At 35.4% G+C, this 12581-nt stretch overlaps 1 protein-coding gene across 9 annotated transcripts in view; it reads left to right on the top strand.

Annotated features, from left to right (window-relative positions):
• Nucleotides 1-12581, top strand: part of RBPJ (recombination signal binding protein for immunoglobulin kappa J region) — a 194151-nt gene that overhangs the window by 156137 nt on the left and 25433 nt on the right. For all 9 annotated transcript variants that reach the window (XM_081046055.1, XM_081046057.1, XM_081046054.1 and 6 more), the window contains one exon: nt 10430-10525. In XM_081046055.1, the coding sequence (XP_080902181.1) occupies nt 10430-10525 (96 nt within the window). The remainder of the gene's footprint in view (nt 1-10429; nt 10526-12581) is intronic.

Below are 12581 nucleotides of genomic sequence, written 5' to 3'. Positions count from 1 at the left end.
AATTTATAAGTATATATCTTCCCACAAACGAAAACTACAGGCTCAGATGATTTCACTGGAATTCTACCAGACATTTAAGAACTATATCATGCCAGTTCTACACAGAACTCTTCCAGAAAATTGGAGAATAGGACATACTTCCCGATTTATTCTTGAGGAGAGCATTGCCATGTTGCTAAAGCAGACAAAGACATTACAAGAAAATAAAACCATAGACCAATATTCCTTATGAACATAGGTGTAAAAAGTCTTAACAAATTTTCAAAATGAATCCAACAATATATGGAAGGGATAATATATTATGATCTAATGAGATTTATCTCAGAAATGGAAATCAGTCAATGTGATTCAATATATTAACGAAAAAGGAAAATCATATGGTCTGTCTTAAGGGATTTAGAAAAGCTTGTGACATTCATTCTTGATGAAGATTCGTATCCAACTAGGAATAGAGGGAATTAACTTATTTTGACAATGTGTACCTATGAAAAAACTACATTTAACACCATACTGAATTGTGAAAAACAGTGTTTGCCCTGAAGATCAGGAACAACGCAAGGGTGTCTGCTCTCACTGCTTCCATTTAGCATTGTGCTAGAGGTTCTGAAAAGTACAATAAAGCCAGAAAAAGAAATGAAAGGCATCCAGATTGGAAAGAAGTAAAACTCTTTTTATGTGTAGGCATCGTGGTCATCCATATAGAAAATTTTATGGACTCTTCAAAAAAAAGCTACTAGAACTATTAAGTGAGTTTAGCAAGGTTGTAGGACATACATGCTCCACATACAAAACGTACAAAAATGAATTGTATTTTTTATACTAGTCATGAACAGTGGGAAATTGAAATTGAAAAACAATACCATTTCCGATAGCATCAAAAATATGTCATTCTTAGGGAAAAATCTGACATAGATGAATTATACATTAAAAACTACCAAACATTGCTGCAAACAACTTGAAGTTCTGAATAAATGTTCTTCAGGCAGAAGACTTGATATTATTTAAAGTAACTTCTTCCCAAAGTCATCTATGGATTCAACATAATTTGAATCAAAATCCCAGCAGGCTTTTTTGGCAGCAGTTGACAAGCTGTTTCTAAAAATTTTAATGGAAATGCAAAATACCTAGAATAGCCAAAACAACCTTGAAAAAGAGCAGCAAGAAGTTACAGTACCTGATTTCAAAACTTAGTATAAAGCTACAAAATCAAAAATAGTATTGGTGTAAAGATAACCAAGTAGATCTTTGAAGCAGAGTAGTGGCCAGAAATAATCCTTGAGATGTATGCTTTTAATCAAGGTGCAAAGCCAGTTTAGTTAGATAAACGGTTTTTAACTAAGGATTCTCAAACAATTGCATATCCATATGCTCCTACTACTTGTATACACATACACAAAATAACTATGATCCATACCTAGAACCATATATAAAATTAGCTCAAAATACACCTAAATGTAAAACTTCACATAGTTTTTATTAGAAAACATAGGAGGAGAAAATCTTTGTGACCTTGGGTTAGGCAAAATTTCTTAGATATAACACCAAAAGCATATCTATGAAAGAATGATTTACTTCATCAAAATTAGGTATAAAACATTGACATCCAGATTATGAAAAGAATTCTCAAACAGGAGTTTTTAAATGGGAAAATGATTTGAACAGATGCTTCTCCAAACCATAAATACATATGAAAAATAACCATTAGAGAAATATAAATTAAGAGCACAGTGAGATAACCAGTGCACTCACCACACTGAGTAGTGGGTATGAAAAAATAGTACAATAACTTTGGAAAATAATCTGGCCCTTTCTTAAAAAGTTAAATACCCATACCATATGGCCCAGCCATTTATTTCATTCTTAGGTATTTTATCAAGAAAAATGAAAACATACCTGTATAACAAAGACCTGAACACAGATGGTAGTGGCAGTGTTACTTGTAGTGGCCATACAACGAACCCAAATACCAACAGGTGGGTGGATCAACCATTTGTGGTATATTCTACAATGGATTTCAATTCAGCAATGAAAGGAAATAAACTATTGATACAACACAGGTGAATCTGGTAATTATGCTCAATATTCTTAAAAGGTCAGGAAAAAAGAATACATACTGTATGATTCCATTTATATAAAATTTTAGAAAATGCGAACTGGTCAATAATGCCAAAGCCAGATCAGTGTCTTCCTGGGGATGGGAAGAGGCAGGAGGGGGGATTATAAAGAGGCAGAAGAGAAATTTGAAAATGATGACTGCCTTTATCTGGATTGTGATGATGTTGTATACAAATGCTAAACCTTCCCAAAGTGTACACTTGAAAATAAGTGCATTTCATTGTTTTTCAGTTAAATCTCAATAAATATGTTAAAAATTTTAGTAGTTTTTATCCTTTAAAAATACCTTAACAGGAATTAGTGTACCTTCTAGGGGAGAATTAAGGTATAAGCTTTATTTCTTTTTAAATCTCTTTTAAGGAGGGCAAACTTACAGATATTTACGTTTTATTACCAATGTTAGAATAAAGCAAACTTAGCAAAACAGTTTGTATAAAACAAAATTGGAATGTAAAATCAATGACCAATTCTCTGATAAAAAATTGATTTTAATCCCAAAGTTAAAAATCAGGAAGTTTTTCCTTGTGATAGTATAGCACATTTAGCTTCCATCTGGTTCTTTTTAACCATGTTGTGTTTTTTTTTTCATTTCTCCTTTAAAGTGTTTTTTTTCCCTGTTAGGAAAATTTTAGTGTCTTTTATTTAATCAGAAATATTTTTAAAAGGATTTTATTTCTGTTTTCATTGGGGTGTGGGGAGGGTGGTTGGAGAGTTTGATTCAGAAAGGGTTTCTTTTCCCTTTAAAAAGAAATCTTTTAAACCATTCTGTTTTTACCCCCATCTTCTAAATTAACCAATGTTGAAAAATCATCTTGTTATTTAGAGGTGAATTTTTAGATAGTGTTCTAAGCACAATTCTACCTACACAGTTTAAATTTTTAATTAAGAATAGTTAACACTATGTACTATTCAGCATTACTATGGATTCACTTTGTTAAAAAACAGACTACCATCTTTCAGAAATATCTGTGGTAGGAATGGAGGGCTATCTCTTCAGGGCATCCCACTTTCTTGCAATAGACCCTTTAATGTGGCCCACAGGGATAGCTGACTGGATTCAAAAAACAAAACAGAATAACTAGGTCTTATACTAATTTATGGGAACAGTTTTTTGTTTTGTTTTTCTTAATTGTGGAGGCTTATTTAGTAATTTAGAGCCTGGTGTGATCAGTGAAAATATAGTTGCAGTGCAGTTCGGCAGTTTCTAGAATGCTGAGGGGATCCCAGTGAGTGTGCCCGTCCCTATGGAAGAGTAGGTCTGAGCTCTGAAGTTCTGCAGCAGGACTGGAATTCATGCTTTACAAAAACATAGATGTTATTCAGCTGACTACCTTATAAACTGACTTTGCACCGTTGTGTCAATAACCAAAAAGTTACAACTGGAATCTTGAAGACTCTTGTGTTGTAAACAACCTTCAAAGGGATGTGTGTAGTCTTAACGTCCTTCCCCTTCGCAAGGCTCCACTTTAGTATCCGCTAACTCCTGCTTCTGCTTGCATTTGTTTAGTACTGGGATTTCTTTAAGGTTTGCTGTAATTGTTGGAACTATTTGATGTTGTTTTCTCTGCTTAAAAAATCTTTTTTCTATCACTTGGACTAACACATTTTTGAAGCCCTATACCCTGTTGGTCTCACTGCCACCCCTCTCTGTTCTCATTGTACCTCCCTCACTGCCCTGATCAGACTATGGGAAAACTCAGTTTCTGAAACTCTTTCTTGGCTTGTTTTGGAAATTGCCGCACAGTAAGTAATAACATCTACCGTAAAATGATAGTTAAGAAATAGCCTTCGTATCTGTTGTCCCTGTCAACATGGGTTATATTTATTTTATAAATATTTGCATATTAATTTTGGGATTCCGTTGTCTTTGAGTAAGCCCCCCTTTTTTTCTTTGGAATTGCTTTACTTCCAGAGCATGCGGTTTTGGCGTATGTTACCAGTGCCTAATGAGAAACTCTTAAAACAGTTTATTATCTACCCTGGATTATAGCTAAGGACTGCTTACTATGCCTATTTATGATTTATCAGTTTGTAACAACAGAACCATCTATTCTTTGCAATTTTGACTTAGGTCAGGTTAATGTCTATTTTGGCCCTTTTCTAGTAGTCAAGAGGCTATTTTACCTCACAGGTTACAATATTCATGTTTTTACCTAGTCATATATTCTCCTTTTACTTTATCACAAGACAACCCTGAGAAGGAAACACTGTGTACACTGAGTAGACATTAAATGAATTTAGGTTTATAGTAAAATAAAACCATAAAGTTAATCTACATTAATAGTAATGTTACTATTAATGTAGATTTGCTCTATATAGTTATTAGTCAGCTAATTAGTTCATAAACGGTGAATAATTTATATAAAAGTAGTTGCAACTAATATTCAACTTTTCTCAGGCCAGTCATGTTTGTAAGGCAACTTGGGGGAAGAAAACGGAGTGGAGTAGGAAGGGTCTGGGTGGTCCCTGGGATTCAAGGAGCCAAGTTTTAAGAACCACGGTGATGACCTACCTTTGAATGTCAGTATCCCCTACTGTTACATGTTCTCAAAATCCTCAAGTCTCAAATTTTTCTCTATACACTATTCTCTATATACAGCCTTAAGGAAGTAGTAAAATGGCTTATTTCCAAAATAAGCTTTTAAAATAGAACACAGAAGTGATGGTGACCCAATCCTTACAATGTAACAGCCTGTGTCTGTTTGGGAGGGGGAATAAAAACCGTGAAGCGTTTATCAGAACTTGAAAGGATTTGTCTCATAGCTATGTGACAGGATTTGAAGCAGTTTACCCATACATTTACTTTCATAGAATTATGGGATATTATTTTTCCTTCTGTTGTAAAGAGGGAATGAAATGAAATTTGCCAGTATTCCCATAGGAACATGAGCTGTACTGTTGTTTGGCCTGAGTCACCAATAGATACGGAAACCTAGTGAAGCGGCCTTAGGTTTCATTAGTATCCTGAGGAACTTGGTTGGTACTATCGCTAGATGATTTTCAAACTTGACACTTGGGGAAACAGCCTCCTTTGGAAGAAAAACAGAGATCTGGTCTCATCTAGTAGTTGGGAAGATACTGCATATAGGTATCTCCTTCTGGAAGATTTAAGACTAAGTAGTTCTGCAGTAGTGAAAGAATTGGTTTCAGTTTATTTGCTCCAGTTTCTCTAAAACTTCCTTGAGTGGGCCACTCTTCTATTGCAAATCGGAACTGTTGTGGAACTCACTTTGAAAAGTGTTGTCTGAGATGGTGTGAAAGACTTTTAACTGCTGGAATCTGAAAGAAATAGGACAGCTCCATGAGGGTTTTTTTTGGAGGGAGGTGTTGGTATGTAAGTCAGCATTCTGAAGTAGAAGTGAGGAGTCCCATTGAACCTTTTGGACTCTCAATGGTCCCCAAGTCCAATTTCAAGAAAGAGGTTCTTTTAAAAAAAACTTTATTAAATGTCAACCAGTGGTATATTTAATTGATTTAAAAAATTAGAATATTATTCATTCCACTTTGCAACTTTTCTTTTAAAATCTTTTCATTTTCATTGCCTATACAGGGCTCAGCAAATGTTTTCTGTAAGGACCCAAGGAGTACGTATTTTAGGCTTTGAGGTCCACCTACTGTCTCCATTGCATAGACTTCTTTTTTACAACCCTTTAAAAAAGTAAAAGGCCTTCTTTGCTTCTAAGAAGTAGAAAAACAGGCTGCTGGCATGGTTTGCTGACCTCTGGCTTATAGTAGTGTTTCTTAAAGTGTATACTCTGCAGCTCTCTAAAATGTTTGCACGTGGGAGGGGAGGTGTACATTTACATGGAAACGCTTGATAAAACAAAAATAAGTTTCTTTACTAGAAGACAGTTCATGTTGGAACTTTTGTTACTTGGATTTCACAAGTGACAAAAATCCAGTTTAAGAAGTATAGGGACTCAGCCTTTGGTAAGGATGACTAGCTGGGCCTTCCATCCCTTTGGGGGCCACGGGCCACTTTCTCTCCTAGAGTAGTTGGGGCTGCTATGGTCACCTCCCAACTCCCTCCCCCCCCACACAGACAGAGGTCTGTTTTACATCACTTTTTTATTCACCCCTTGGAACAGTTACAGAAGTATATATGAGTGTGGTGAGGAATAAGGGGTCTGTTTGCAGAATGTGGGTTGGCACTAAAAGGACATTGTTTTTGTGAATTTTGTTTGCAGAGTTAAAGTTTGAAATTTATGAAGGAAACACAGCCAAAAAATTGACAGAGATAATGATAGACCATTTAAACATGTCAAACTAGAATGGCATATGCCATGAGTTTATGTCAGTAAAAATATTTATGAGTAAAATTTTTTGCTTTTCTAAATGGTTACACTTCCATGTTACTTCTTTCAAAACTAGTTGCTCCATGGTGTTCTTGAAATAATTTTTAATTGGTTTTTATTCAGAATGAATATTTTATAAGGATTCATTAAATGAAATTAACAAAGAATTAAAAACTTGTTAAATAGTATCTTCCAACAAATTATGAATTTTAACTTTGTTATTATTTTTTTAACAATTTAGTAATACACAGTAATTCTGGTAAAATTCTTGCAGCACCTGCATTATATTTTCCAGGGATAAAATTTCCCTCATTCTTTCTTTAGACATTGGATGATTTTGGCATCTTGTTTGTTGGAATATTTTTGGTATTCACTAATCCAATAGTTTTCAACTCAGATGATCTTCTCCTCTACCCTGTGATGTTTGGAAATATTTTGGGTTGTCAACTCAGGAAGGGTACTGCTGGCTTTCTAAAGGGTAGGGATACTGTTAAGTACCCTATAGTGCTGTAATGACGAGCGAGCGGGGTGAAAGAGAGAGAGGCTAATTGATTTGTTTAGCAATATCTAATCAATTTATGTAGCAATATGCAATAGCAAAAGACAAAGGCAAAACAGTGTGTTTATGACAGAAAATAAAGGCGCTTAAGATTAAACTATATACATTGATAGCAATGTCATGTCAAAGGAGTACACATACATACAAGTTCAAGAGATCCCAACATATGTTTACTATTGATCAAAAATTGCTTGGCTAAATACGCAGATAACATCAATAAGGAGTATCCAAAAGCAGTAATAAATTTTACAGGATAGCAACTATCATAGTAGATGTCAAAAGCTCAGTGCACCGGACAGTCCCTTCACAACAAAGAATTATTTTGCCCAGGATGCCAACAGTGGTGAAATCGAAACCCTGTTCTATTGATGAAACCCTATTCTATTTGGATGAAAAGCACATGGGCTCTTAGTCCAAGGGCTTTACTGTTTAAGTGTGTTTCTTTAGAGTACTCTTTTTTTTTTTTATGAGCTCCTTAAATTGCAGAAATAAATTATCACCTTTTAATTGCCAGAAAGCCTAATTGTTCACTATTAAGCAAAGTTGTGTTTTTTTTCTGTTGAAAGAAGCTATTTGGCATATTACTATTACAAGACAGCTATTATTAATGATTAAGGTTCTATTTGATTTTTTCAGGAGTTTGTATTATAAATATGAAGGGAAAGACAGGAAAACTGGAGCTCTCATCTTGCATTCATCATATACACCTTGAGATCTGAAAGCATTTGTCATGATCACAATTTGTGGACAGTTACTTCCATTATTGGCAACTAGCATGATAACCAGTGTCTGAGATGTAATAGACTCTCAGTAAATCTTTAATGGGAAGGTGGATAAATGTCCAGCTTAACTTGATGTGCTTGCAAAACGCAGGCCTCAGGAGTCCGGTGAGGTGCAGGTCATTTACCTCCAGGTGCTTTTCAAGTTTGCTTTCAAACTTCAGTGGAAGTCTCCTTCCTTCTCCTCCTGTACCCTTTCCAAGAAAATAATAGTTTACTGACACCTGGTATTTTTAGTTTGTGGGACTAACTTAAAAATTTTTTTTACATAGGTTGAGAAACCTCAGGCTTAGTAAGTGACCAGAGTTAAGATTTAGGCCTGTCTGCTGCATACCAAAGCTGTGCTCATAACCACTGCAACATACCCGATAGTGTAATTTTGTACTCAAGAGCCAGACTGCCTCAGTTTGAATTCTGGGTCTTCAGGTATCATGTTGGGAAAGTTATTTAACCTCTCTTCTAAAATGGGTTGTAGGGTCTAAAAATAATAATGCTTTTCCTCCCACCTTCTAAGTTCTTCTAGCTGGGCTAATTAACAGAGACAAATTAATAGGTGAAGAATCAAAATTTTAATACGTGCACCTGGGGAGTTCACATAAGCATGAAAATTCCAAAGGCAGTGAGGCAACATTGGGTATATAAGATATTTGGGGACAAAGGAGAAAGGGGAGGATGGGCCTCAGATTTCAGAAGTGAGAACGGACTGTTTACAGGTACTTGAGGAAGAGAGGACCATACGTGGCAGGCAAATTCTTGCTAGGCAGCCCAGAAATTGGGGTATGGGGATGGCCTCTTGTTTACCATACTTAATGCAAATTAGGCAGGGCAGCATTCTAAGATTTCCTTCCTGTGGCAGGCTTCTCTGTCTGAATCTCTTGGGCAGGAAAGGGGGGAGGGTCATAGGTTCCTTTTGTAGCTTGTTTCTTAATAACCAGCTAATCAATACCTCCAAAATCAGTTTCAGGCTGGTAAGAGTTTGGTTCTCTGCAGTGTCTATTAACTAGTGCGCCTTAAAGATTTGTAGCCTGGGAAGACAAGAAAACAGACATGAAATCTGACAAACATAGGAAGTAATTGCTAAATGATATAATAGAGACTATAAATGCAGATAGAATTTAATGTGAGGAAGTACACTTGCTGCTGAAATTTTTTCTTTTCAAATATATTGCAACTTTCAAGTTGTATGCCAGGAGGTGGACGTCTGTTTATACCTCTATATTTGGATCATGTATTTCATTACCATTTGTTTTCCAAACTGTTGTCTTCACTGGACTTTTAAGAGATATGGGGGGGAGGGGGTTGTTAGATGAGGGTAAAGGGGATCAAATATATGGTAATCGTGGTGAACACACAATGGGATTTATAGATGATGTAATACAGAATTGTACACCTGAAATCTATGTAACTCCACTAACAATTGTCACCCCAATAAACTTTAATTTTTAAAAAAAGAGGTATGGATTAATTCTCAGTCTGTGGGATTCCGTGTTCCTTGCCCTGTCTTGCAGCTAACAGGTTTTCAGTCAGTAAACATAAAGGCTATCATCTAGATTATCTCATTGAATCCCCACAACCACTCTGTTATGTCAGCATTATTACCTGTTATTATCATAATAACTCAGGCTGGATACAGTTAAACAATTTGTCCCAGGCTACTCAGTTTCTCTAAGTGCTTACTCTAAGTGCTTTCTCTTTAAGTGCTTTAAGTCTAGAGTTCCCTACAATTAATAATTTACTGTTGTGTAGGTATCCCCTTTTGTGTAAGTATACAATTGTCATTTATTTATAATATGAATAAAACAGCATTTAACTTGTTAAAAGTGTTTCTTGATGATTGTCTTTGAAATACTTTTGCTTTAATTTTGTAATGTGTAAAACATCTTCAAAATTGGGACTCTGCTGATTGCAAATTGTAAAAGTTTGATCTGTGTAGACCTTGTGGTTTTTATACTCTGTAGTGTGTTTACTAAAAGAATTGGGCAAATATATTTAACACTTTGAACTTTTGATATGACATATGGATAATAAATAGGTGGAGTACTTTTACTTGAAAGAATTAACATTGTATTCTTTTCCCAAATTTAATTCAGTTTTTCACTAATTTGAATTAGCTTTTATTAAATTTGGTTATATATTTAGTAACACCCTTCAGGGTAATTGTGTGTTTGTATGTAAATGATAGCCCTTTCTTAGTCCTTATGTAGGGTTGTTATTTTAAGAACAGATAATAATAAGTTTGTATGATCTAATGATTTGTTGTGGCTTTGTATTCAATGAAAAAAACTCTTAACAGCTGGGGAAGAGTGGCTGGTGGATATTTAGATTATTAAATATAAAGTATTGCATGTCATTAATTTTATAAACAGTTAAAAGCCAGATTAGTAATGCACATAGTGATTCTAGAAGTTGTAATTGTGGTTTAATTCAGTTACATCATAAATTCCAAGAATGAAGGACAGTTTCTTCTTTTAAAGAACAAAGTATAGAGTTGAAGATGAGCAGTATTTATTGCTCCCTTGTGTAACATTCTTTCAATTTAGTTCATGAGTTTGTTTTGCCTTACTGTTTTCATTTTTAGATTTGCTTGTATAAAAAATACTCATAAGCATTTTTCTCATTACAGAGCATAGTAATATCCTAAATCTCACCCCTGTAATACTAATGTTTGTGTTTTCTTTTAGGGAAGCTATGCGGAATTATTTAAAAGAGCGAGGGGATCAAACAGTACTTATTCTTCATGCAAAAGTTGCACAGAAGTCATATGGAAATGAAAAAAGGTAAGATTGTTTTTCTTGTGGATGGTTCATTGTAGATATCACATGCATTTGCAAATGATGTATTAATATGGAAGTAAGAGGATGGTTTCTGTTGGGTTATTTGCAAGGACAAAATGAAAAATGGAGGATTTGTCTCTATTGAAGGGGAGAAACAATGTGCAGGTTTAGTAACGATCCTGTGGCTGAATGATTCCGTAATGTCATAAATAAAAGTGTAATAATCCGTAATTTTTCTTTTGGGCTGCATGATGTTCTGTAAGTTTTTCTGTGATGTATCTGCTTGTTCAAAAAGTAGCTTTCCTTTTGCTGGAAAATGTAGTTTTGTAAACAAATGTGACCCCAAAAGTATCATTTTAAAAAGAAAGAGGCTGAGCAAATACCTGAATTGGACTATGGAATGATTGATTGTAAAGAAAAGAGCTCCCAGCCCCTCTCCTCCTTGGTGCTGTGCCTTTTCACACTAGGCAAAAAATAGCAAAACTGAGTTAGTCCTCTCCTACCACATGAATGTGTGTACTACACAGTGACATAAATCAGATTAGCCAAAATTAAATTACAACAAAGTGATCTTTAGTATTTATTACGGTATCTTACACTTTTCAGCATTTTTGGTGTATGATTATGGACTTTTGTTGTTTGTCTTTTTACTTGGTTCTAGAATTTTCTTGTTAATAGTTTCTCAAGTCTTTGTCTTTCAGACAGCATTTTTATGTTGAGCATTTCACGAACAAAGCCTTGTTAGTGGGTGAAGATGAAAGATTTTTTTGCCTTGGCTAGAAAGGCACCAAACTCAAGTGGGAAAAGGAATAAAAACTTAGGTTTGGCTGTTGGGCTGGAAAGAATGAGTGGAATCTTAGAGTTTGTGAGATAAATGAAACCTTAGCATATGTATTAAAACAAGGGAAATGTCACTATATAATTAATTTACATGCTAGAAGGAAATTAAGAAGTCTCTTTCTTAGAGTTCTCTAATTCTGAGCTGAAAAGAAAGTGAAGCTATTTAGTTGATAATTTATTTTGTCCTCAAAGAGGGTAAACGAGGGAAAGCAGTATTCAGGACTCATACTATCAAGCGTTCTTTTTATCATTATTCAAGTTTACTAAGTTCCTGATTATCTTATTTTACTAATAGAATGTAATGGTCTGATTTATAGTTAAATATTGGAAGAAGTTGGTATCTACAGTTTGGGACATAGAAACCAAATCAAGGTAGTGGCTCCTTTTTTCATGAAGCTGATACTGGAAATTCAGATAGAGAACATGTTTTAATAATGAAATTGAGTATGTGTACATAGAAAATCATCTGCCGCTGCTGTTGTTTTTTCCTAAGCAAAGCAGAGCAAGGCAACACCTGCTTTACTTGAGATGACTCACGTTAGGCCAGCATCTCACAGTGAATCTGAAGAACGCAGTTTCCTAATCATGAGCCAGGCATTGTTCTGGAAATGCCTTTATAAATGGTTTTAAATTTTCATCCTCAGAATAATCTTGTAAATAGGCACGTTATCATTCCCATTCTGTGAGTGAGGAAACTAAAGATCAGAGACTTTACCTATGCCCAGATTCACCTCAGTTAGGAATGGATGTAGCCAGAAGTAGAACTACTGGCTCTGTAATTCCGGCTTTCTTATTCTTTTTATTGCCCTAATTTTCATAGCCTTCCATTTTGTGTTTGAGTGTTGGTTATCTACAACAGGGCTTGAGGATGAGACGACGTTAAGATGCCTATAGAACACAAACTTTATGAACATAATGGTGGAGGAATGATTTTTCTGAGTCCCCAAATGATGTTGGATCTGCCGGCAGTGTCTGGGTGTGGGCCAGGATCGAGTCCGTGAAGCCGAAGAGTAGACACACAGACCAAGGACAGGCAAAGAGTTGTAAAGGAAGATAGTTTATTAGAGGCCAGAGAAGAGGTTGCAGCTCCCGAGTGGGAGGGGGTCCTGAGTGGGGGTCCAGTAACTGAGGCAAAAGCTCTTACTTTTATACCTTCCCCTGCCTGCTTGGGGAAGGGGGCTGGAGCCTTCTAATGGAATTCATCTATCAGGTTTGTCCT

This window comes from Rhinolophus hipposideros, assembly GCF_964194185.1.
Source record: "Rhinolophus hipposideros genome assembly, chromosome: 1".
Classification (NCBI taxonomy): Eukaryota; Metazoa; Chordata; class Mammalia; order Chiroptera; family Rhinolophidae; genus Rhinolophus; species Rhinolophus hipposideros.
This window is presented reverse-complemented; position numbering and strand designations above follow the sequence as displayed.